This window comes from Pleurodeles waltl, chromosome 9 (genome assembly GCF_031143425.1).
Source record: "Pleurodeles waltl isolate 20211129_DDA chromosome 9, aPleWal1.hap1.20221129, whole genome shotgun sequence".
Classification (NCBI taxonomy): Eukaryota; Metazoa; Chordata; class Amphibia; order Caudata; family Salamandridae; genus Pleurodeles; species Pleurodeles waltl.
In genome coordinates, this window is record NC_090448.1 from 16,328,957 (window position 1) to 16,355,907 (window position 26,951).

The window sequence follows — 26,951 nt, forward strand, 5'->3', positions numbered from 1 at the left end:
TGAAGTGTTGTAGAGTGTTATAGAGTGGCGTGGTATAAAGGAGTGGCATAGAGTGGAGTAGAGTAGCGTAGAGTGCAGTAGTGGGGAGTGAAGTTGCATGGAGTGGCGTAGAGTGGAGTGTCATAGAGTGGAGGTGCATAAAGGGGCATAGAGTGGAGCAGAGTGCCTTACAGTGGAGTGGCATAGAGTGGAGTGCAGCAGTATAGGGAGGAGTAGAGTGTGGGAGAGTGGAGTGGTATAGAATGGAGTAGAGTGGAGGGGCATAAAGTGGCATAGAGTGGAGCAGAGTGCCTTACAGTAGAGTGGCATAGAGTGGAGTTCAGCAGTATAGGGAGGCGTAGAGTGTGGTAGAGTGGAGTGGGATAGAATCGAGTAGAGCTGTGGTTCCCCACCTTTTGACTTTTTTAGATCCCCACTTCATCATTACTGAAACTCAGGGACCCCCACTGGATAATTAGTGGAAACCTGAGACCCCCTACTGAGTTATTACTGAAAGCTGGAGACCTAATTTCTTATATTATTTAATTTTCTAAACAGTAGCAGACCCCCTGATGAGGCTTCACAAACCCCCAGTGGCCCTCGGACCACAGGTTGGGACCTGTTAGAAATGGGGTCTCTAGTTGGCAATCAGTTTGCACCCTCTCCAAGTAGGGACCCTCACTCTAGTCAGGATAAGGGAGATACCCGCTCAGATAACCCCTGCTCACCCCCTTGGTAGCTTGGCACGAGCAGTCAGGCTTATCTCAGAAGCAATGTGTAAAGCATTTGCACATAACACACAGTAATAAGTGAAAACACTACAAAAGGACACCACACCAGTTTTAGAAAAATAGCCAATATTTATCTATATAAAACAAGACCAAATACGATAAAAAAATCCAACATACAGTAATAAAAATATGAATGCTGCAAGATGTGCTTAACAATACAGTTCCTTGAAGTCGATAACTTCACCTGGGGCTATCACAGCGTTGTGAACAACAAAACCAAAAGTTCAGGCTGGCCTCAGCGTCGTGGGGCAGCTGCGGTGTCGGGAAGACCCACAAACAGTACAGTACCTTGGATTCGCACAGCGTTGTGATCCTCGCGGTGAGCGGCGTCAGTTTCGGAGTCGGTGCAGGAGACGTCGGGTCCTTGAAGTCACGCACCTCGGGGATCGAACTCCGAGCTGATGAAATCAGGTACGCTGGCAGGGATGGTGTCGGGGCTGCGGTTTGAAGTGGGATGATGCGGCGTGCGGTGCCCACAGGTCACGGTGCAGGCAACGGCTCGGTGACGGCATCCAGCAGCGGCAGTGAGACCAGGGCTGCGGTGTGAAGCGGGGCGGTGCAATGTGCGGTGCCCACAGGTCACGGTGCAGGGAGCGGCGTCGGAGTTGCGGAAGCGCTGTCATCTGTAGGCCCAAGCCAGCGGTGCGGGACGGGACAGTGCTTCGCGACCCTCACGAGTGGTGTCCACAGGCCACGGTGCAGGCGGGATGCCTGGGGACGACACAGGAGTCGATGGTGCTGGCGTCGGTGGACCGGGGCTGCGGTGCTTCGTGTACCTCACGAGCGGTGTCCACAGGCCACGGTGCAGGCAGCGGCGCCGGTGTTAGCAAGAGCGTCGTCGTCGGGGATGCCCAGGCTGCGGTGTGAGCAGGTGATGCCGGAGTGCGGGGCCCACAGGTCGCGGTGCAAGCAGCGGCTCGGTGAAGTCGTCCGATGACGGCGTCGGTGAGACCAGGGTCGAGGTGCGAAGCGGGGCAATGTGACTCCGTGTGGCATCGGCATGTAACGGTGCAGGCCAGCGGCATCGTTGGCGGCATTGCAGTGGTTTCTCCTTTTGAACAGCACAAAACACACAGTTCCCAGTGCTGCAGGTCGAGGAAACTGAAGTCTTTGGTGCCCCTGAGACTTCCAACAGGAGGCAAGCTCTACTCCAAGCCCTTGGAGAATTTTCTCAAGCAGGACACACAGCAAAGTTCACCCTTTGCACTCTTTTCAGGCAGAAGCAGCAACTACAAGCCAGTCCAGCAAAGCAACACAGCAAAGGGACAGTACTCCTCCTTCAGCTCTTAAGCTCTTCTCCTGGGCAGAGGTTCCTCTTGATTCCAGAAAGATTCTAAAAATCTGGGGTTTTGGGTCTTCTTCTTATACCCAGTTCTGCCTTTGAAGTTGGCAAACTTCAAAGCAAAGTCTCAAGTGTTTGCAAGATCCTTATTTGTCCAGGCCAGGCCCCAGACACTTACCAGGGGGTCAGAGACGGCATTGTGTGAGGGCAAGCACAGTCCTTTCAGGTGTGAGGGACCACTCCTCCCCTCCCCTCCAGCACAGATGGCTCATCAGGATATGCAGGCTACACCTCAGCCCCCTTTGTGTCGCTGTCTAGAGGAGAGGTGGGAACAGCCCAACTGTCAAACTGACCCATACAAGGAATCCACAAACAGGCAGAGTCACAGAATGGATTAAGCAAGAAAATGCCTACTTTCTAAAAGTGGCATTTTCAAACGCACAATCTTAAAATCAACTTTACTAAAAGATGTATTTTTAAATTGTGAGCTCAGAGACCCCAAACTCCACATGTCCATCCGCTCCCAAAGGGAATCTACACTTTAATCAGATTTAAAGGTAGCCCCCATGTTAACCTATGAGAGGGACAGGCCTTGCAACAGTGAAAAACGAATTTAGCAATATTTCACTGTCAGGACATATAAAACACATTACTATATGTCCTACCTTAACCATACACTGCACCCTGCCCTTGGGGCTACCTAGGGCCTACCTTAGGGGTGCCTTACATGTAAGAAAAGGGAAGGTTTAGGCCTGGCAATTGGGTACACTTGCCAAATCGAAGTTACAGTCAAAACGGCATACACAGACACTGCAGTGGCAGGTCTGAGACATGATTACAGAGCTACTTATGTGGGTGGCACAACCAGTGCTGCAGGCCCACTAGTAGCATTTGATTTACAGGCCCTGGGCACCTCTAGTGCACTTTACTAGGGATTTACCAGTAAATCAAATATGCCAATTATGGATAAACCAATCCACAGTACAATTTATATGGGGAGCACTTGCACTTTAGCACTGATTAGCAGTGGTAAAGTGCGCAGAGACAATAAACCAGCAAAAACAGAGTCCAAAACCAGGAGGTCAGAAGGCAAAAAGACAGGGGAGACAAGACAAAAAGCTGCCACGTCTAACAGGAACCACTGGAGTAGAGTGTCATAGAGTGGAGTGCAGCAGCATAGAGCGGTGTGGACTGTGGTAGAGTGGAGTGGGATAGAATGGAGTAGAGTGCCGTAGAGTGGAGTAGTGTGGAGTGTATACAGTGGAGTTGAGTAGAGTGAAGTAGTGTGTCCTAGAGTGGAGTGGCTTGGAATGCGGTAGAGTGTATTAGAGTGGAGTGTTGTAAAGTGGAGTAGAGTGGAGAGAAGTGGCGTGGAGTGGAGTTACGTTGAGTGGAGCAGCATACAGTGGAGAAGCATAGAGTGGAGTAAAGTAGTGTGGAGAGTGTCATAGAGTGGAGTGTTATAAAGTAGGGTGTCATAGTGTGGAGTGGCATAGAGAGAAGTGTCATGGAGTAGAGGAAACTGGTGTTAATTGGAGTCTCGTAGAGTGAATTGGCATGGAGTAGCCTACAATGGAGTGACATAGACTGGAGTAGAATGGAGTAGCGAGGAGGGTTGCAGAGTGGCATAGAGTGGATATGGTGTTGTAGAGTGGAGGAGAGTGTTATAGAGTGGAATGGCTTAGAGTGGAGTAGTGTAGAGTGGCATAGGGTGGAGTGGCTTAGACTAGAGTATTGTAGCCTGGCATAGAGTGGCATAGAGTGGAGTGGTGTAGAGTGGAATAGAGTGGCTTAGAGTGAAGCAGAATGGCATAGAGTGGAGTGCCATAGAGTGTCAGAATGAAGTGGAGCTGAGTGGGGTAGTGCATCACAGAATAGAGTGGCATAGAGTGGAGCGGTGCAGAATGGATCATAGTAGAGCGTAGTGGCATAGACTGGAATATAGTGCAGTGGAGTGGAGTGGAGAAGAGTGAAGGGGTAGAGTGGAGTGGCATAAAGTAGAGTAGAGTGTCGAAGAGTGGAGTGGCACAGACTGGAGCGGTGCAGAATGGATCAGAGTAGAGCGGAGTGGCATGGACTGGAATACAGTGCAGTGGAGTGGAGTAGAGTGAAGCGTGGTAGAGTTTTGTGGAGTGGAGTGGCATAAAGTGGAGTAGAGTGGCATAGAGTGGAGTGGCATAGAGTGCCGTAGAGTAGCGTGGAGTGGAGTTGCATAGAGTGAAGAAAGTGTCATGTAGTGGAATGGCATAGAGTCAAATGGAATAAAGTAGAGTGGCGTAGAGTGGAGTCATGTAAAGTGGAGAAGAGTGCCATAGAGTGCCATGGAGTAACGTGGAGTGTTGTAGAGTGGAGTAGCATAGAGTGCCATGGTGTAGAGTGGAGTGGTGAAGAATGGAGTGGCATAGAGTGGAGTAGAGTGTCATAAAATAGTAGAGCCATAGAATGGCAAAGAGTGGAGTAGAGTGTCATAGAGTGGAATGACACAGAGTGTTGTATGTGGAGTGGTGTAGAATGGTGTAGAGTAGAATGGAGTCTGCATGGTGTCTTAGTGCACTGGCATTACAGACAACACAGTTTTAATTGAAATTACCTTAACATTTATGCAGTTTTACTGATAATACTATACAATGCACAAACAATAATGTGTGGAGATCAGCATCACCTAGTGAATTTATGTGTTTTGATTGTATTAAAATATTTGTTTCCACCACACTTCACAATAACAAAAAATGTGCTTCATTTGTGCTTTTCTAATTCCAATATGTTCTGAAATATTTGTGCAGTTCATTTACTGGATTTTACATTTTGTTGTGTGCTAAAGAAAAATGACATCCCACAGCCTTTCTTTTCACAACCCTAGACCTCAGCAAGATTGTCACATACATCCTCTCACTTTGCAGTCAGGGAAAGAAAAGTAACCACCCAGCTCCCCTGGAAGACAGCGCCTGACATTTGAACTTTATATTTGAATTCACCTCAAATGTGACAAGAAAAAAACTAAATGTAAAGGCCTGTTTATTGTTTGATATCTTCTGAATTCCAGAATCCCCTCTTCAATCAATCATATATTTTTAGAGCGCACTACTCACCCATAGGGTCTCAAGGCGCTGAGTATTCCCCTGCTTCCAGCGTCTCTAGCATGGACGTGAAAATGAGGAAGATTGTTTAAAGTAAACAATCTAGTAGATGGAACATTGTTCCTCACAGGCATGCAAGACTGATGTACTGGTGGTGACAGAGATAAGTAAAACCAGTCAAGCAGAAAGAAAGGAGGCAGGAAATACTTTTTAAGAAATACATAATGTTTACTGCTGTGAACTAGCATAAAAGCGGAAACAAAGGAAAACACATGTACTATCATGGAATGCTTCACGGAAAAGAGAAAAAGAGTTCCCAGAAAGCAAGCACTCATGGAAGAATACAAGGAGCCAGTCAGAGAGGTAGTAAACAAGCTGTGCTCCACGGGAGGGACAAACTCTAGCTTGACAGCCTAAACAAATAAAGCTAGCAAATAGAAAGTAGGCAAATGTGAGTTACAAACCACAAAGCCAATGAAAAGGAATGGGTGGAATGCATTCCAGGGAAGCTTTCAGTATGTCTCCAATATGGCTTTGGTCTGGTAGGCTTCACCTAAAAAAAGGACGGTAAAAAAACATAAACAGTGGAGGAGGGAGGGGTTTACATGACCAGAAAGGCACAGGACAAAAAGGAGGAAGAAAGGGCAGGGAAAATAAAAAATGGAAAAGGAAGGTCGGAAGTAAATGAGGGTGAAAAGGAACCGAGGCCTCGGGGAAGAACCCCTGACTTGTTAACGATTGGGAGAAAATAAAGGGGGCGGGTTCAAATGACCTGCATGAGTAAAAAGAGGGCAACAAAGGAATAACAGCTGAACATTGACTTTCACCAAAAATGGCTTTCGCCAGGTTGGATTAGTTGGTATGCATCTCAAAGCGAAAATTAAAAGGAAAGGCTTCATGAAGGTTCTCTTTCCTCAAATTCACAAACTTCCAATGAAATCAGCAAATATTGTATCAGAATGTGAGGAAAGGAATCTCCATCCTGGAGCCAGGATGCTTGCAAACCTCTCTCTGGCAACCAATCACAAGACAGTTCCATATCCAAATTCCCATGATGCTCTTGTACGTTGGCTGCAATGATTTGCCACTGATGATGCGATTAACCCAAGAGTCAAAGGTTGACAGTGACCTTCTTCTGTAGGACACGTGTCCTGGGGACCACTGACAGCCTTGCTCTGTTCACCCAGGTGCTCCAGGGCCTGAACTTTCTGCACAAGAGATGTCGGATCATCCACACAGACATCAAGCCAGAGAACATCCTGGTGTGTGTGAAGCAGGAGAACCTGCACCAGCTGATGGCCGATGCGCACACGTGGAGCCGGAGCAGGCATCTGGAGGCCAGGGAGCGAGGTACAGGTGAGCCACATAGCGCTACGCTGCACTAAAGTCACTTCAGGCTGCTGGAAATTGAGCAGTCAACTCATTGAAAGGGCGCAGGAGAAAAGGAGGTACCTGAGCTGCACCGAGGATCAGAAGGAGATGTGTTAGAGCACGGGTGCCACCCTGCGCCCAAAACATGCAAAGAGAGCTGCTTAACATACCCTGCATCACACGCCACTCACCAACACAGGCGATCGAACCAGCCTCAGGCAGGTGTAGACCATTGGACAATAAAGCACCTCGCCGTGGTCCGCACCGCCTCTCTGCACTGCCTTTCACTGTCACAGAACTGAGCGAGCTGGAGTAGGCTGAAGTAGTGACTGTGGGGTGTATTTATGAGCCCCTCGCGCCACCGGATCATAACCTTTCGTGTTGCAACAGTGGCGCAAACCTTCAACTCCTATCTGTAAGGGAGCGCAGAGCCTCTTTGCATGGCTTTTCATAGCCTCGTAGATATGGAGTAAGGCACTGCTGCGCAAATCACAGAGTTACCATACTTTGTACAAGGGAGGCGTTCCATGGGCGTTGCAGTGGGGTTTTCCCACTCATGGATTTTGACGCTGACCCAGATTTACAAGACATTATAAACCTGGGGATGTGCCAAAACCTTACAGATCCCCAGGGATGCCGCAATAAGGAGAAATATTTTTATTTCTCCTAATTTTTTACTCTTTCCATGTGTGCTGCATTCTGCAGCACACATAGAAAGAGGAAAAAGCCTCCCAGGATTGATTTTGTGCAGGAAGGTGCCCCTTCCAATACAAAAACAATCCTGTCGACAGCAAAGGCACCCTTGCACGGTGGTGCAAGGGCGTCTGCATTGGAGCTAGGCTGCTGAAACTGCGCCAGCACAGAGGGAAAAGCCAGGATGCTCCGTATTGCTTGAATTCCTGCCCTTTCCCTTTGGCGCAGGGAAGCGCAGAGAGGTGGCTTGATCCGATGCCCTGCGCCAAAAGCCCATAAATATGGGTCCGTGTGAGTACAGTGCAGGCAGGGAAGGACAGACAGGGTCTGACTGGCTGCAAACATCCTGCATTAAAGGCTGTGAGGGCACTGAGGGGGTGGCTCATTGGTAACTCACTGTCGTGACACAACTGGACTGGCATAGATTTAGGCCCGTATTTATACTCCGTTTGCGCCGAATTAGCGTAGTTTTTTTCGACGCAAATTCGGCGCAAAACTAACGCCATATTTATACTTTGGCGTTAGACGCGTCTAGCGCCAAAGTATGGGCAAAGAGCGTCATTTTTTAGCGTGAACGCCTTCCTTGCGTTAATGAGATGCAAGGAAGGCGTTCCCGTCTAAAAAAATGACGGCGACGCAAATGCGTCGTATTTATACTCCTGGGCAAAAATCACGCCCGGGAGGTGGCGGGTCAAAAAACCCCGCATTTGCGCCACTTTTTAACGCCTGGGTCAGGGTAGGCGTTAAGGGGCCTGTGGGCTCAAAATGAGCCCACAGGTGCCCTCCCCTGCCCCCAGGGACCCCCCCTGCCACCCCTGCCCACCCCAGGAGGACACCCAAGGATGGAGGGACCCACCCCAGGGACATTCAGGTAAGTTCACGTAAGTATAATTTTTTATATTTTTCAATTTTTTTTGGGTGGCATAGGGGGGCCTTATTTGTGCCCCCCTACATGCCACTATGCCCAATGACCATGCCCAGGGGACATAAGTCCCCTGGGCATGGCCATTGGGCAAGGGGGCATGACTCCTGTCTTTACTAAGACAGGAGTCATTTAAATGGCGTCTGGGCGTCGAAAAAATGGCGCAAATCGGGTTAAGACAATTTTTTAGCGTCAACCCGACTTGCGCCATTTTAAGACGCCCTAGCGCCATTTTCCCCCTACGCCGGCGCTGCCTGGTCTACGTGGTTTTTTTCCACGCACACCAGGCAATGCCGGTCTGCTTGCGCCGGCTAACGCCATTCCATAAATACGGCGCCCGCATGGCGCTTCGGAATGGCGTTAGACGGCGCTAAATTTTTTGACGCTAAACTGCGTTAGCGCAGTTTAGCGTCAAAAAGTATAAATATGGGCCTTACTGTTTGTTGTATTCTGATCTTTGGGCATCTAAATTCAAAACAGAAGTAAAATCCAAGCATCCTTCATAGATTCAGGAATAATGCAATTTTACTCCTGCACGTGCCGTTTTCAAATAAGAACATTCTGCCAGAATGGCCATTCTTACAAACATAAATTCGTAATTGTGTAGGTGTTTACTTACCACTTGCAGATATCCTGACACATGTATTGCTTTTAAGGGTAGGGGAAGAACTTCACAGAGAGGAAATGGTGGAAGGACACTGCCATACGTCACGAGGTCTGGGCGATGTGGTTCGAGTAACCTCGTCTCATGAGAGACCGTCTTGTTTGTGGTAGAGGAGCAGACTCCCAGACAGCCAGGTCCTTCTGAAAGACCTGAAAGGCTGGGGCTGAGTCAGCCCACGTCTTTAGGCCCGTATTTATACTTTTTTAGCGCCGCAATTGCGTCATTTTCTGACGCAAAAACGGCGCAAACTTGCAAAATACAATTGTATTTTGTAAGTTTGCCACGTTTTTGCGTCAAAAAGCGGCACAAATGTGGCGCTAAAAAAGTATAAATATGGGCCTTAGGGCCATATTTATACTTTTTGACGCAAAACTGCGCTAATGCAGTTTTGCGTCAAAAAAATTAGCGCCGGCTAACGCCATTCTGAAGCGCCATGCGGGCGCCGTATTTATTCAATGACGTTAGCCGGCGTTAGCCGCCGGCGCTGCCTGGTGTGCGTGAAAAAAAATGACGTACACCAGGCAACGCCGGCGTAGGGGAATATGGAGCTTGGGCACCAAAAAATGGGGCAAGTCAGGCTGAGGCAAAATTATCACCTCAACCCGATTTGCGCCATTTTTTTCGACTCCCAACCCCCATTGAAATGACTCCTGTCTTAGCAAAGACAGGAGTCATGCCCCCTTGCCCAATGGCCATGCCCAGGGGACTTCTGTCCCCTGGGCATGGTCATTGGGCATAGTGGCATGTAGGGGGGCACAAATCAGGCCCCCCTATGCCACAAAAAAATAAAAAATAAATACTTACCTGAACTTACCTTAATGTCCCTGGGATGGGTCCCTCCAGCCTTGGGCGTCCTCCTGGGGTGGGCAAGGGTGACAGGGGGGGTCCCTGGGGGCATGGGAGGGCACCTCTGGGCTCCTTCCGAGCCCACAGGTCCCTTAACGCCTGCCCTGACCAGGTGCTAAAAAAACGGCGCAAAAGCGGCTGGACGTCATTTTTTTTGACCCGCCCACTCCCGGGCGTGAATTTTGCCCGGGAGTGTAAATACGGCGCACAGGCCTCGGAGTCAATTTTTTAGACGGGAACGCCTACCTTGCATATCATTAACGCAAAGTAGGTGTCCACGCTAAAAAATGACGCAAACTCCATGGACTTTGGCGCTAGACGCGTCTAACGCCAAAGTATAAATATGGAGTTCGTTTTGCGTGGGAATTGCGTCAAAAAAAACGACGCAATTCCGGCGCAAACAGAGTATAAATATGCCCCTTAGTGTTTTTACTGGAGTCTCTCACTATCGAGGCCACAATTCATATTTGGTTAAATTTGCAATGTGAGTTTGCAACAGTTTACGTTCATACCGAGACTGGCCACACGGTGGGAGTGTTGCATAAGACAAAGTGTACATTATTTAAAAAAATATAAATTCCCCGTGACAATTGGCATCTCAACCAGGCCTTAATGACAGAAGCACAACCACGAGGTCGTGTCTCTGTGATATTGTTCGTCAGATGGAGGAATTATGAGAACATGTATCTAGCATACACCTGTTCATCAGTCACTGACTGCCCATTGTGCTTGAGTTTCGTGAATTGTCTGGTATGATACAAACCTGAGAGCAATGACATTTCGAGGGCTCTCAGTGTCAAACAATGGATGGACAGGTGGGTGGTGGGTGCCTTAGTTGGAAAGATGGATATGGGTGGAATGGACTGATAGTGCAGGATGTATGATGAGTGCATGGATCAGCAGATAGGATGGATGGATGGGTTGGTGGATTAATGGATGGATGTGTTTGGGACGATAGATGGGTGGGTGGGTTGGTGGATGGATAGATCATCTGTTGGTAGGAAATTGGAAGGATGGGTGAATGAATGAATGGCAGGAAGGCAGCTAGACAGGTAGACATTTTTCTTCTTCTGTCTTCCTAATTCTTATTCTTAACATCTATGATAAATGTATGTGTGTGTATGAAACTTGTGCATTTACCTGGAAAACAAGCATTATACCTCGATTGCTTACCGTTCTCTATTATGTGAGCTTTCTAAATGAATAAAAAACAAGCCAACATCCAGCAAAGCACTGATATTTTGGTTCCATATAAAAAGATATCCACTACCAACTTTTCTTCTTCTTCGTTTGCCAGGTTTCGGAAACGTAGGAGATTTAAGGACATATTTACGAGCCCTGTTGCATCGCTTTTGCACCACGCAAGAGCAACACAAGCCCAAAATGAGATTTATGAAGCCACGCAAGGCCACCTTATGTGGCCCTAAGTGACTTCATAAATCCCGAGTAATGTAAGGCATCACTGAGTTGTCTCACTCTGCCCCAGGGAGGCGTTCCATGGCTGTTGGGTGGGAGTTCCCAGGCAGCACCCATGGATTTTGACGCATTCCCAGATTTACTAGAAGTGATAGACCTGGGAATGCCACAAAAACCCATGCCTCCCCAGGGGAGGCACAACAAGGGGAAGTATCTTTATTTCTTCTCCTCCTTTTCCCTCTTTCTATGTGTGCTGCATTCTGCATAAGCCTCGGGGAATTGATTTTGTGCAGGAAGATGCCCTACAAACCTACATGCAACGGAGGCGCCCTTGCACCATGCTGCAAGGGTGCCTGTGTTGGCGCTAGGCAGCCCATTGAGTGCCAGCTCATTCCTGCCCTTTCCCTCTGACGCAGCTCAGCACACTAAGGTGACTTGCCGGCTGCGCACTTGGCTATAAATATGGCCCTAAGTGATAGCTGAGCAGCTTCTCTAACTTTTGCAAAAGAGTATAAAATGCAGTACCAGTGCTTGGCCATGTGTGGTGCTGGCCTTTCTCCAGCTCTGAGCTGGTGTAATTTACTACCACTTTGGGTACCTTTCTGGCTGTAGTTACTGTAGAAGGGCCGTCTGTGAATACCAATGTGCTTACTCTTTTAAGGATGGATACACGTCACTCTCTAAAACCCTTCCTAAACCCTCCTTACACTTCCCTAACCCCACTCCCCCTGCTGGTAGTAACTACTTACCATGTTCCAGCTACTCCCAGCTGTGCCTCCCATATTTACTACTAAAAAGTATACCTACGTGTGGAGAGACTCCACACAGGAAAAGACAGGACAGATGGCAGAGTAAGCTACGCATGTAGGTTTGTGAATATCATTTTGTAGAACATTTCTAGTACTATTGTAGTACAGCAATGCATGCTACACAATGCAGTTTGTGAATAGGACCCCATATCTTACTTTGTCTATTGACTCTTGTAGGAGGCGGCCTGGTTTGTAGTGGGTACCAAAGGTACTTACGCCTTATACCAGATCCAGTCATCCCTTAGTAGTGTAGTGTAGTCAGTGCCTAGAAGCCAGGCTGTCTAGCGGTAGCTGTAGGCAGAGCAGCCAAGGCTGAACTAGGAGACATGCAAAGCTCTTGCAATACCACTGTAGTCACACAGTACTTACACACATGAAAGACAATACTCAGTGTTACCAAAAATAAAGGTACTTTATTTTAGGGACACAATGCCAAAAATACTTTGTAGGCTATACTCCCTTAGGAGGTAAGTAAATTACATAATATTTACCCTAGTAACCAGAAACAGGTAAGTACACAGTAGGAAAACAGTGCAAATAGTGAAAATCACCATAGGTTGCAATGAGCCTAGGCGGAACACAAACCATATACTAAAATAGTGGAATGCAAAAGTTGCTTTCCCACCTAGCCAAGTGTATTGTGTAGAGGGGCACTGAGAGTGTAAGAAAACACCAAAGGTAAATAAAGTACCAGAGCCCAGGAAAACAGGAGTAAAGTACAGCAAGTTTCCTAAAACACACTAGAAGTCGTGATAGAAGACAGTACAAGAACCAGAAGAGACTGCAAGACACCAATGATGGATTCCTGGACCTGAAGCCCTGTGGAAGAAGTGGAACAAGTCCAAGAACCAATGAAGAGTCCAGGGAGAACAGAAGCCCCTGCTAACCCGGATGAAGGTGCAAAAGAAGAACCACCGGTGAGAAAACAAAGTCAGTATTGCACCAAAGAAGACAGATGCGGGTTCCTGGTTCGTGCAGAAGATGTCCCACGCTGGATGGATGAATGCAGTCTGGTTTGCACCACTGGATTCTGCCAACAAGCCTTGGCTCACGCAAAACACACGGTTGGCAGAAAATGGTGCTGCCCGGTACCAGGAGGGACCTGGTGGCCTCTACCCAGGAGGGGGAGACCAAGGGGGCACCCAGCAACTCAGAGAGCCCTCAGAAGACCAGGCAGCGTGCACAGGAGTTCCACAGCACGGGAACAAAGGAGGTGCAAATGGAGGCCCATGCATCACGACACAATGGATTGCCATGCTGCTGAAGAAGCACTCAGGAAGCTGTGCATCGCAGGATGGAGTGCTGGGCACCTCAGCTGTACTGTGCATGAAGAACGTCTTTGAAGGACACACACAAGCCTTGGTGACTGCAAGTCACATGGTGCATGGGGGTACTGTCTTGCGTGATGAGGCAAGCTCTTACCTCCACCAAGTTTGGACAGCTGAACGTTGGGACTGTCGGAGTCACTTTAGTCCACCACCCGTGTCACTGGATCCATGCCTGTCGTCTGGAGAGAGGACCAAACCTACCAGTCGTCATTGCAGAGAGGTGCCTGCTGAAGCAGGGAAGTGACTCCGTCACTCCACAGGAGATTCCTTCAGTTCTTCTGGTGCAGGCTGAAGACAGGCAGACCTCGGAGGATGCACGACCTGGAAACTGTTGCTGGCAGGAGCTGAAGCTACAATGTTGCAGAAGTCATCTTTGTTTCTTTGTTGCAGTTTTGTAGAGTTCCTGGAGCAGTCAGCGGTTGATCCGTCGGTAGAAGATGAAGTAAAGGATGCAGAGGATTCCTGCTGGAGTCTTGCAATCCGAATCTGAAGAAACAATCAAAGGGGAGACCCTAAATAGCCCTGAGAGGGGGATTGGTCACCTAACCAGGTATGCACCTATCAGAAGGGGTGTCTGACGTCACCTGCTGGCACTGGCCACTCAGATGCTTCCAGAGTGCTCCACCACCTTGGAATCCAAGATGGCAAAACCCATGGACCCTCTGGAGGAGTTCTGGGCACCACCCCTGGGGTAGTGATGGACAGGGGAGTGGTCACTCCCCTTTCCTTTGTCCAGTTTCGCGCCAGAGCAGGGCCTGGTGGTCCCTGAACCGGAGTAGATTGGATTATGCAAGGAGGGCACCATCTGAACAGACGGCGCCACAAGCCCAGATGTCTTTGTACCCTTTTATGAAAGCAGTCTGCTAGACAGCAGATGGGGCCTGTTTATTCAGCAATATGCAAACCACAATAATTCAGGTCACTTCCCACAGGTACCTTAATGCACAAAAGCCACATTCTTCCACTCACTGCGCGCAGGAGATGGGAGGCTTGCAATGAATGGAGAGATGCCAGCCCGGGGTGCTCCCACTGGACCAGAGGCCCAGGTACAGGACACCGCACAGCCAGGGGCTCCTCTGCTTCCTCGCTGGAATCACCAGTCTTGGGTGCCCCCCTGGTCCAAACGCTGACGGCCGCCAGTGGCCGCCAGTCGGATATAATCGTAAGCCTCTGTGATTTTCATTCACATTATTTGCTGGACATCGCAGTTGCACTCCTATTTTGCGAGGACACTAACCAGGGCTGGGCTGGGGCAAGTGTTTGGTGTTTTTTTAGAACCTCTTTACAGAGAGAGCTCGACGGGGCAGGGGTGGGTGTCGGAGGCATGCAATTAATACAACACGTACTGTCTAGGATAAAGAGCATCGTCAGTGCCAGCGCCGCCAGCACAAGCCTCTTCATCATTCGGTATCTTCAGTGCTCCAGGTTTCAATGCGCTTTTCCTCTTGGCGGTCTCCAGCTGTCTCTCTCTCCTTCTAGATCTCTCTGCTGCTCCCTGGGGCCCGTGGGTTGGGTAGAAGAGGCCGATGCAGTCAGGCTTTTAGGTGGTCAGTCTCACTTTACTCCACGCTGCCTGTGCAGACCCGGGGAGCGAAGGCTGCTCCCGACCTCGCCTTGCTCCTCTAGGGTCTGACAGGCAGCGTGGCACAAAGGTTCCTCTCTTGTGCTGGACTGCCAGAAGTGTGTGTGAACAACACACATAATGCAAAACCACATCCCTGGCTACGGCACTGGGACTGGCCCATGTACAACGTGCACAGCGGAGCCAGCGTGCTTCTACAGCCTGCGCTGGGGACACGTCACATAATCACACATACAATCGGGAAAATGTACTTTGTTTAAATAAAAGGAAAGCCAGAGACGCTGGACGGTGAGTCTTCAGAGAAGGAAGGCACTCCACTGACCACGAGCCTGGCTGGGAAGCATTGCCAGCTGTAGCGCTGGCAGCGCCCTGTGCGACTGTCTTTTTTGGAGCCCCCAACCCCATGACCACCTCCTCGGATTCCCTCTCTACCACCCAGCAAATGTGCCCCTCACCTCTCCATAGCCCCCCTTTCACATACATTAATTTGTTTTAAAGCACTTGTAAAGGCTGGCTCTAGTAATCCACTCAGCTATCCACATAAAATATAGTTCTGTTCTTTGCAGCAGGCATGTTAACCCTCTGGGCTACTTTATGGCGAGTCAAAGCTGCTTCTAGACAAATCTCTGATCTCTCTCTCTAGCAGGAACAGTAATCACAAAAGGTATCTTGACATTTAAATTGCTTCCTGAAGGCTGGATGCACCAGGGACATTTCAGCAGGTGATTTTATTGATAAAGACTTTTTTTTATTTTGCAAAAAGAAAAGAAAAGGACAAATACAATGGTACACACATGTAACAGGATGCCAACGTGCATCTAACAACAGCCGAGCCCATACTCCCAGACAGTACAATATGATTGGTGGCTATACTTTGTTTAATCTAAGGACCTGCAGCAGCCTCCCACTTCCCCCATATCTTATTATATTTGTTTGGACATCCTCTGGCCTCATATACAAGTTTTTCATTCTGCGCACACCAGTCTACCCCTCTTCTCCATTTAGTCAGTGTTGGGGCACTTATAGCCTTCCAGCCCGCCACTATATCCCTCTTGGCTACCAGGCACGCCACCCCAAGGAAAGCTCGGTCCGGTCTCCTCAACCCAGTGTCGCCCATGATCCCCAGTAGAAGGGGCAGAGGTTTCCTCTCTATGTCTTCCTGTAGGACCTCAGAGATTTCCTGCAAAACAGCCTCCCAGTATGTCACCATGACTGGGCAGGTCCATACCATGTTGAAAAAGTCGGCTGTAGGGTTTCTGCAGCGAGGGCATTCCGCTGTGGGGCGTAAGCCCGCTCTGTGTAGTTTGATGGGTGTGAGATAGGCTGTGTGAAGATAATATGTTTGTATCAATCGAAGGCGTGTAGCCATCGCTAGGGCGCGCGGGCCATCAATGCTTCGTCCCAGTCCATCTCCTCCATGGGGCCCGTCCATCCCTCCCACCTTCGGCGGAGCCCCTCCAGAGAACCCGGGGTGCCGGTGACCAGGGCACGGTATATCTGGGAAACACCTCCCCTACCCAGGCCCCCCATCAGCACCTTAGCCTCCATAGGACTGTGCTCGGGTATGGCTTCTCCCATTCGGACATGTGCTAGTAGGGCGTGTCGGAGCTGGAGATATCTGTGGAACTGTGTCTTATTCAGGGAGAACATTTTTGGAGATCCTCTAAGGATCGCATATACAACCCTTTCCAGACGTCCCCCAGAGTAGAGATACCTATGTTGTCCCAATTTCGAAAACCCTCCAAGCCCACCACCTGCGCCAAGTGTCTCCCATGCCATAACGGGGTTTGTTGGGTGAGACGCCCCCGCCACCCCGTCAACCTCTGAGCAGTCCGCCATCCCTGTAAAATCACCTTAGTTACGTCCGGGACGTCTTGAGAGATTGGACCTCCGTAGAGGGTGCCAAAGATCCGAGGATAGCCCATGGACTGAAGTTCCAACCGGTATGCCGGGTCTGACCGCCCACCCCCCACCCAGTCGTTAATCACAAGTAATTGCATCGCAAGGTAGTAAAAGTGAATATTGGACATGCCTAAGCCCCCCTCGTATACATCTCTTTGGCAAGTTTTGAGCGCCAGTCGTGAGCGAGCTCCGCTCCATATAAATTGGCGCGCCAGTGAGTCCATTTCCCTAAACCATTTTATGGGTATGGGGAACGGAAAATTTTGCAATAAGTAGAGGAGCCTAGGGAGGATCATCATCTTGTAAAGCGCTATTTTGCCGAGCAGATTAAGGGGGAGGGTCTTCCAGCGTAGAAGATCAGTCTTGATTTTCCTAGTTAACGGTGTAATATTGAGTTCCCATGTCAATTCGGGGAGGAGTGAGATGTGTATTCCCAAATATTTAAAACTGTTTCTTCGTACTGGAATGTTTCGCTGCCAGTCCACACAGTCCCTGGAGCGATGCAGGGGGACCAGTAGGGACTTGGTGGGATTTAGGATCAATCCCGAGGCCTCCGCAAAGAGGCCTAGGATTTCTAGCACGCGGGGGCCGCTTTTGGCTGGATTGGAAATATATAGGAGGACATCGTCTGTGTATAACGCCACGCGATCCTCTAAGCAGGTGGGCCAGGACCAGCCCTCGATCAATGGGTCTCCTCGGAGTATTATCGCTAAGGGTTCTATTATCAATGTGAAGAGCAGGGGAGATAGTGGGCATCCCTGTCGGGTTCCACGGCCAATGGGGAATGGATCGGAAACTACACCGTTCACCTGGACTCGGGCTGTCGGCCTGGAATATAGGAGTCTCACTAGGTTTCGAAATTTGGGGCCGAGCCCGTTTCTTTGCAGAACCTGTTCGAGGTAAGACCAGTCCACCGTGTCAAAGGCTTTCTCAAAATCGAGTAGGAGTAGCGCCAAGGGTTTGTGCGACAGGGTCTTGTGGTGGGCCAGGGCCAGGTGTAGCCGCCTAATGCAGTGTCTGGTGCTGCGGGTGGGCATAAAGCCACATTGGTCAGGATGCACCAGAGTGGGCATTACTTTTTTCAATCTAGAGACAAGGATCGAAGAGAGCACCTTGACCTCAGTGTTTAAGAGTGAGATGGGCCGGTACGCCGAACAATGTCGTGATGGGGGTTGGGTTTTGGGGATCACTACGATCGTGGCTTGATCGATCCCAACGGGGAAGCGGCCCAATCTCTCAGCCTCCTCGTACATGTTAAGAAGGTGTGGACCCAGAATGTCACTGCATTTCCTGTATAGCTCTGCTGGGAAACCGTCAGGACCGGGGGTCTTACCCGATGCCAGGCTGGAGATCGCGTTGGTGACTTCTTCGAGGCTAATAGTTTCATCTAGTCTGTCTCTGGTCTCCGTGGAGACCTTAGGAAGGGTAATGTCGTTTAGAAGGGGAGCCTCTCTCTCAATGGTCGGGCGGGGGTGCTTTGCATATAGGCGGGCATAGTACGAGGCGAAACTCTGCGCAATATCAATAGGTGTTTTGGTGAGGGTGCCCGAGGCATCTAAAATCTCTGAAATGACTCTGTTGGCCAGAGGGCGGGTGGCCAACCAATGCAAAAGCTTCCCATTTTTGTCCCCCCAGCCATATATTCGGGCCGCGGAAGCTCTCCAGATATGTTTAGCCGATTCTAGCATTGTATGTTTGATTTCGCCTCTGACTAAGGTCAGCTGCCTCGTGGTAGAGGCAGACGGCGAGGTCGCTTGTTGGCACTCCAGTCTTAAGGCCTTGGCCTCCAGCCTGGAGACCTGAGAGTTTCGGTCCTGTTCGCGGGAACGGAGGAGGTATTTAGCTTGCCCTCTAAGGGTGGCCTTACATGCTGCCCATAGTGTTCCTGGAGACTGGACTGATCCCGTGTTCAGGTCGAAGTATTGGGTAAGGTGAGTCATGACCTCGTGGGTATAGTCTTCGTCCTGCAAATACCAGGCATTCAGGCGCCACACCGGGCGCCTAGAGGGGTCTGTTCCGCCCAAACGAACACGTACTGGAGCATGATCTGAGACTCCACGAGGGAGTATCTCTGCCCCCGTAACGCTCGGGAGGTCCGTGGTGGGCATGAATATAAAATCTATTCTAGATTGCGTTTGGTGGGCAGCTGATGTATGCGTGTATTGCCGCTCCCTGGGGTGCCAGGTTCTCCATACGTCACATAGGCCTAGGCTCTCGGTCCAGCTGTTAAGGGCCGAAGCCCTATTGGATCTACTGGCAGTGGCCTCGCCGGACACGTCCAGGTTGGGGTCGAGAACGGCATTGAAGTCTCCTCCCAACAGGGTGGCCCCCTGGGGGAGGTCCGCCGTCACGCGTCGGAGCGAGAGTAGGAAGGCGTCCAGTCCCGCCGGAGGGGCGTACACACAAACAAGGTTTATTGGCGACCCGTGGAGCGTCCCCGTGACCACTACGAATCTGCCCTGTGGATCGGATTGCGTGCCTGTAATCACCATGGGTAGGGAGCGGTGGAGTAGGATGGCCACTCCCCTGGAGCCTCTAGAGAAGCCCGCGTGGTATATGCTATCATAACCTCCTCGCATAAGCATGGGGCACCTAGTCCCGAGGAGGTGAGTTTCTTGCAAAAAAAACACAGAGGGAGAATATCTGCGAAGAGTGCTAAATACTGCTGACCTTTTGATCTTGTCTAGCAGGCCGTTTACGTTCCAGGAGAGGACCTGAGTCAGTGTATGCCAAGCGTGGGTTGCATAAGTATTGTACCAAGTTGGGTGTCTGGCTGTGGATCTAGGGACGGCTGTTTTTAACTTAACAGTGAGATATTGAAATAACAAACGAGGTTAAGCGACTCACTACGCTTTAAACTGGTTTCAAACCCACCCACCCCTAACTGCCCCCCTCCCCATACTCCCACCCCGGAAGCATCTGTCGCCCAAATACCCAACCAGAACCAGATAGCCAGTATGACTATCGTTGGGGTGGAGTGGTGGACCCCTCCATTTAACCGGATCAATTGCAATTAGCGGCCATGTGCCGAGGTCAGGCACCGTGCATTAGAGGGGCACAATGCGACCAATGGCGGCCTCCAAGGGGCCCGCACCTTAAAAGTTGAACAACTCGGGTCCCCCCCCGGAGGTCCTCCAGCAGGGGTCAAGTATGTTTCATTGTCAGTATTAATCAAGTGCCGGGGACTGGCTCAAGCGGCCGTCGTCCATCGCCTGGGCCGAGGCCTGAGGCTCGGGAGGGTCCGCACCTCCCTCGGTCTGTGAGTCTAAGTTCCGGGCCGCCTCATTGTCCACAAGAGTGTCTGGGTCTTTTTCTTTCTTCCCCCCCTCCGGGACCTGGTGCGTCTCCGGCTCCTCCGGGGCCCCCCCATGAGGGGGGTTCCCATCTGGGAGATCTTTTCAGCAGGACCCGGGGGGCCCCTCCGGGCTCCGACGCCCTCCTCCGTCAGCCAGTCCCACGCCTCTTCAGGTGTTTCAAAAAAATGAGCTTTACCGGCCAAGAGGACTTTGAGTCTTGCGGGGAAGAGGAGCATGTAGGAGAGCTGCATTGCTCTAAGTTTTTGTTTAACCTGCTCATATGAGCGACGGCGGGTCTGGACCTCACGGGTGTAGTCCGGGAAGATTAAGATTTTATGGTTTTCCCAGTGAAGATCTTCCAGACGTCTAGCCTCCTTGAGGATGTTGTCTCAGTCTTTAAAGTTGAGGAAGCGAGCAATCATCGGGCGTTTTGGGCCGCCCGGAGGGGGGCGAGGGGCAAGTGCCCTGTGGGCTCGCTCAATCACAAACCAGGGCGAGAGGGACTGATCCGGCATCCAGGTTTTGATCCAATTCTCTAGGAATTCGGAGGCTCCGCCGTCCTCTATGCCCTCTGGAAATCCAATGAAGCGCAGGTTGTTGCGTCTTGACCGGTTCTCCGCGTCCTCTGCGCGGCGGTGCAACTCTCCGGATCGAGTCATCAGCTGGGCTACCTTGGCTTTAAGGTCGGATAGGTCGCTTTCAGTCTGGGAGACTCTGGCCTCGACCTCGGTGATCCGGTTCACTGCGTTTCTGAGGTCCTGCCTAACAAGGCCCACATCCTCCCGTACTTCCCCGATTTTGGTCTCTACAGCGGATTGCGAAGTTTGGATTGCCTGGAGGATGGCGCTCACTCCGTCCGGCGCCGGGCCCCCACTAGCCGTGTCCCCCTCTCCCCGCTGTCCTATCGGCGTCGTGAACTGGTCGATCTTCTGCTGAGAGGGTGGAGGTTGTCTGTTCGCCTTGTCTCTCCCCATCGTGACGCAGGGGGGGGGAGTCAGATAGGTTAACTCTTGCAGTATTTTGATTTAAATCTTGGGCCTTGGTTCACTTGTTATGATTGGGATCCGCGGGGGTGGCTCACACCGGCAGGGACCCGCCACCACGGGCAGGCACGGATGTTCTCAGTATTATATGCATGAAGGCCAGGAAGGCAGGCTCAAAGTCTCTTCTAGGTCCGTTTGTGATTCCGTAGGCTCCGCGTGGACACCCTCCCCGCCGATTCCACCCGGGGGTCTGGCTCGTTGGTCTCCCCTCGGCAGTTTTCCTGCGACACCTTTTGCGTAGGGAGGGATGAGAGAGAAGGGGGGAGGCACCTCGACCCTGGATCTAGTCCCCCCTGGATGTCGCAGTGTCCCAAGGTCGGTTCACGGCCTGTTTTTAGTCGCGTTGGTGGTCTGCGGCGGGCCCATTCAGGTCGGCGGCCCCGTTGGGGAGGGTGAATTTGGCCCGTCGGCCCGTTTGTCAATAGCTGCTTGAAAATTGACGAGAAAAAAAAGGGGGGGGGGAAGTGTCTCTTTCTCCAGGTCTCCTCTCCTTCCCACCTCTCCACCCCGAGGCGCCTCCGCTCCTCTAATGGGGTCACCTCCGATCCCCCGCACGACTCGGGCACACCACACGCCCTCGGCCCTCACCTTAAGTCAATCAAGGCACCGGGGTGGGAGGGAGGAATGGGAGCCGCGGGTGGGCATCCTCCTTGCCACTGTCACGCTGTTCCTCTTCATGCCAACAATGTCTCGCCTCCCTTCAGCGGGGTTCCGTGGGTCTTCTCATGGGCGCCCAAAGGTGGTCCCGCTGGCGCAGGGCCTCAGCGCTCTCCAGGGCTCCCGGTGCGCCCCCCGTCCGGCGGGGCACCGCGGAGCTTCTTCACCGATTGTCTCTGTGTGGGCTCCCAGGGGCCGCCCCTTCAGTGCAGGGCCCCTCCCCCGGGCCGGGGCGACACCGTCTCCTCAGTCCACGGGGTTCCGCGCGTGGAGCGCGTTCCCAATGCCCTCCAGGGCTCCCGGTGCACTTCCGGTCCGGCGGGGCCCCGCGGGTCTTTTACACCGGTGACTCTGCGTGGGCACCCAGGGGCGGCCCCACCAACGCAGGGCCTTTTTCTCGGGCCGGGACGGCACCGCCTTTCCCGTACGCGGGGCTCCACACGCGGAGCACGACCCCAGTGCCCTCCAGGGCCCACGAAGCGCCCTCAGTCCGGCGCCGCGGCGTCAGGAAGGGCAACAGCGTCGGAGCCAAATCAGCCGCGGAGACCCCGTCCCAGCCGCCATTTTATTTTTCTTTCCCCTCGGAGCCGGTCGGGCCACGGCGGCAGATCGGAGCCTGCCTTTCGCAACCGCTCACCTCCACCGGCTCCTCGGGATCCAGGGATCACAGGGAGAGTCAAAACGGCATCCCTCGCTCTGCAAAACCGCGTTAGCTATGGGCGGATGACGGAGGGGTCCAGAGCACTCTCAGAGTGCGACCGCCATCTTGACGCCCGAAGCCACGCCCCCTCAGCAGGTGATTTTAAATGGCAAGTTTCATAAATTGCTAAACAAAGAGACCCCCTGAGGTCACTGCCCCCCCAATCTAGGCCAGCACACAGTGCGGCCAAACCCCTCGCACCACCCGAAAGCTGTCCCTGCTAGGAAGTGAAGAGCAAACGAACAAACCAATTGTGGAGCTCCTCTCATGCCAGTTTCAGCTTGAGAGCAGCACCATGATTGGTCTGAGCAGGCTAACACAGCACTCCTTTTTCGACTTCGAGCCTGTGCCTGCAGTCCGCCCGGCTCTTACGCAGCAGATATAGGCGGTGTCTGAAGTGCGCATGTCAGGTTGGCCATCCCAACGCAGCCAGCCAATCCGACATGCGCACTTTAGGCTTAAAGCAAGTAATTCCTGCTGTCAATCAGCAGCAGGAATGGCCCGCCCCCTAAGTCACGAGAGACACATTACAATTTAAATGGTCCTGTCCATAGACCATTTTATTAAAATCACGTTTGCTGTAACTGGGCTCACACAGGCGGGGCGACGCTCCTCCGCTCTAACGGAGGAACCGGGACTGCTATTTCTCCAAACTCACCCTTGTTCCTAGTGTTTCTGCGGACTCATTGCTGTTTTCTGATTACTCAGACCTTTGAGTCTAGTATATAGCTTGTACACATGTTGCTGCTCTCCTGAGTCAATGCTGCTGAGGTTCATTCTGCTGATTCGCTGCTACTGATTTTACTTTCTGCTGCCTCATAGCTGTTGACTTTTGTTTGCAGACGGGGATGGTTTTATTACCATTTGGCTGAATAACATTTATTCAGCCCTTTCTGCTGACCACCACTAATTTATACTATGTTGACTCCAAGGCTTGGAGCCTCTACTGCTGATTTGCAGCTGCTTACACTCATTCGGCTGCTTGTTTCTGCTGGTTTACTGCTCTTCATATTGTTCTTGCTGATTCACTTCTCATACTGTAATGACTCAATGCTGTTCACATCTTTCTGCTGACTCACAGGTGTTCCTCTTTTCTTGCTCTAGAAGGTGCTGAGCTCAGCTTCCTAACTCACCTGTTTGAATCTGGGAACGCGGCAAAGCTTGGAGTTAAAATTGCAGACTTGGGAAGTGCTTGCTGGACGGTAAGCCTGCCCCTCAGCCTGCTGAACCCCAGCATCTCACTCCAACAAACTCGTATCAAATAGACACAATGAACCCCAGCATCTCACTCCAACAAACTTGTATCTCAAAGTCACAATGAACCCCAGCATCTGACCCCAACAAACTTGTATCTCATAGTCACAATGAACCCCAGCATCTCACTCCAACAAACGTGTATCTCATAGACATAATGAACCCCAGCATCTGACTCCAACAAACTTGTATCTGATAGTCACAATGAACCCCAGCATCTCACTCCAACAAACTTGTATCCCATAGTCACAATGAACCCCAGCATCTCACTCCAACAAACTTGTATCTCATTTTCACAATGAACCCCAGCATCTCACCCCAACAAACTTGTATCTCATAGTCACAATGAACCCCAGCATCTCACTCCAACAAACTTGTATCTTACAGTCACAATGAACCCCAGCATCTCACCCTAACAAACTTGTATCCCATAGACACAATGAACCCCAGCATCTCACTCCAACAAACTTGTATCTCACAGTCACAATGAACCCCAGCATCTGACCCCAACAAACTTGTATCTCATAGTCACAATGAACCCCAGCATCTCACTCCAACAAACGTGTATCTCATACACACAATGAACCGCAGCATCTGACTCCAACAAACTTGTATCTCATAGTCACAATGAACCCCAGCATTTGACCCCAACAAATTTGTATCTCATAGTCACAATGAACCCCAGCATCTCACCCCAACAAACTTGTATCTCATAGTCACAATGAACCCCAGCAACTCACTCCAACAAACGTGTATCTCATAGACACAATGAGCCCCAGCATCTCACTCCAACAAACTTATATCTCATAGTCACAATGAACCCCAGCATCTCAATCCAACAAACTTGTATCTCATAGTCACAATGAACCCCAGCATCTGACCCCAACAAACTTGTATCTCATAGTCATAATGAACCCCAGCATCTCACTCCAACAAACTTGTATCTCATTTTCACAATGAACCCCAGCATCTCACCCCAACAAACTTGTATCTCATAGTCACAATGAACCCCAGCATCTCACTCCAACACACTTTTCTCATAGGCACAATGAACCCCAGCATCTCACTCCAACAAACTTGAATCTCACAGTCACAATGAACCCCAGCATCTCACTCCAACAAACTTGTATCTCACAGTCACAATGAACCCCAGCATCTCACTCCAACAAACTTGTATCTCATAGACACAATGAACCTCAGCATCGCACTTTAACAAACTTGTGTCTCAGTCACAATGAACCCCAGCATCTTACGCCAATAAACTTGTATCTCATAGACACAATGAACCCCAGCATCTCACTCTAACAAACTTGTATCTCATAGACACAATGAACCCCAGCATCTGACCCCAAAAAACTTGTATCTCATAGTCATAATGAACCCCAGCATCTCACTCCAACAAACTTGTATCTCATTTTCACAATGAACCCCAGCATCTCACCCCAACAAACTTGTATCTCATAGTCACAATGAACCCCAGCATCTCACTCCAACAAACTTGTATCTCATAGACACAATGAACCCCAGCATCTCACTCCAACAAACTTGAATCTCACAGTCACAATGAACCCCAGCATCTCACTCCAACAAACTTGTATCTCATAGACACAATGAACCTCAGCATCTCACTTTAACAAACTTGTGTCTCAGTCACAATGAACCCCAGCATCTAACGCCAATAAACTTGTATCTCATAGACACAATGAACCCCAGCATCTCACTCTAACAAACTTGTATCTCATAGACACAATGAACCCCAGCATCTCACTCCAACAAACTTGTATCTCACAGTCACAATGAACCCCAGCATCTCACTCCAACAAACTTGTATCTCACAGTCACAATGAACCCCAGCATCTCACTCCAAGAAACTCGTATCTGATAGTCACAATGAACCCCACTATCTCACTCAAACAAACTTGTATCCCATAGTCACAATGAACCCCAGCATCTCACTCCAAGAAACTTGTATCTCATAGTCACAATGAACCCCTGCATCTCACTCCAACAAACGTGTATCTCATTTTCACAATGAACCCCAGCATCTCACTCTAACAAACGTGTATCTCAGAGTCAGAATGAACCCCAGCATCTCACTCCAAGAAACTCGTATCTGATAGTCACAATGAACCCCAGCATCTCACTCCAACAAACTTGTATCCCATAGTCACAATGAACCCCAGCATCTCACTCCAACAAACTTGTATCTCATTTTCACAATGAACCCCAGCATCTCACCCCAACAAACTTGTATCTCATAGTCACAATGAACCCCAGCATCTCACTCCAACAAACTTGTATCTTACAGTCACAATGAACCCCAGCATCTCACCCCAAGAAACTTGTATCTCATAGACACAATGAACCCCAGCCTCTCACTCCAACAAACTTGTATCTCACAGTCACAATGAACCCCAGCGTCTCACCCTAAAAAACTTGTATCTCATAGTCACAATGAACCCCAGCGTCTCACCCCAACAAACTTGTATCTCATAGACACAATGAACCCCAGAATCTCACTCCAACAAACTTGTATCTCATAGTCACAATGAACCCTAGCGTCTCACTCCAACAAACTTGTATCCCATAGTCACAATGAACCCCAGCATCTCACTCCAACAAACTTGTATCTCATAGTCACAATGAACCCCCGCATCTCACTCCAACAAACTTGTATCTCATTTTCACAATGAACCCCAGCATCTCACTCTAACAAACGTGTATCTCAGAGTCAGAATGCACCCCAGCATCTCACTCCAAGAAACTTGTATCTGATAGTCACAATGAACCCCAGCATCTCACTCCAACAAACTTGTATCTCATAGTCACAATGAACCCCAGCATCTCACTCCAACAAACTTGTATCTCATTTTCACAATGAACCCCAGCATCTCACCCCAACAAACTTGTATCTCATAGTCAAAATGAACCCCAGCATCTCACTCCAACAAACTTGTATCTTACAGTCACAAGGAACCCCAGCATCTCACCCCAACAAACTTGTATCTCACAGTCACAATGAACCCCAGCATCTCACCCCAACAAACATGTATCTCAGAGTCAGAATGAACCCCAGCATCTCATTCCAACAAACTTGTATCTCATAGTCACAATGAACCCCAGCGTCTCACTCCAAAAAACTTGTATCTCATAGACACAATGAACCCCAGCATCTCACTCCAAGAAACTCGTATCTGATAGTCACAATGAACCCCAGTACCTCACTCCAACAAACTTGTATCCCATAGTCACAATGAACCCCAGCATCTCACTCCAAGAAACTTGTATCTCATAGTCACAATGAACCCCCGCATCTCACTCCAACAAACGTGTATCTCA

General features: G+C 50.3%; 1 protein-coding gene across 3 annotated transcripts in view; it reads left to right on the forward strand.

The window, feature by feature from the left end:
- The window catches only part of LOC138258845 (SRSF protein kinase 3-like), a 119,442-nt gene that overhangs the window by 81,374 nt on the left and 11,117 nt on the right, over positions 1–26,951 (forward strand). The window contains exons 7-8 of one of the 3 annotated variants that reach the window (XM_069206122.1): positions 6,317–6,485; positions 23,463–23,560. In XM_069206122.1, coding sequence (XP_069062223.1) covers positions 6,317–6,485; positions 23,463–23,560 — 267 coding nt within the window. The remainder of the gene's footprint in view (positions 1–6,316; positions 6,486–23,462; positions 23,561–26,951) is intronic. The other 2 variants (XM_069206123.1, XM_069206124.1) reach the window with 2 other exon arrangements.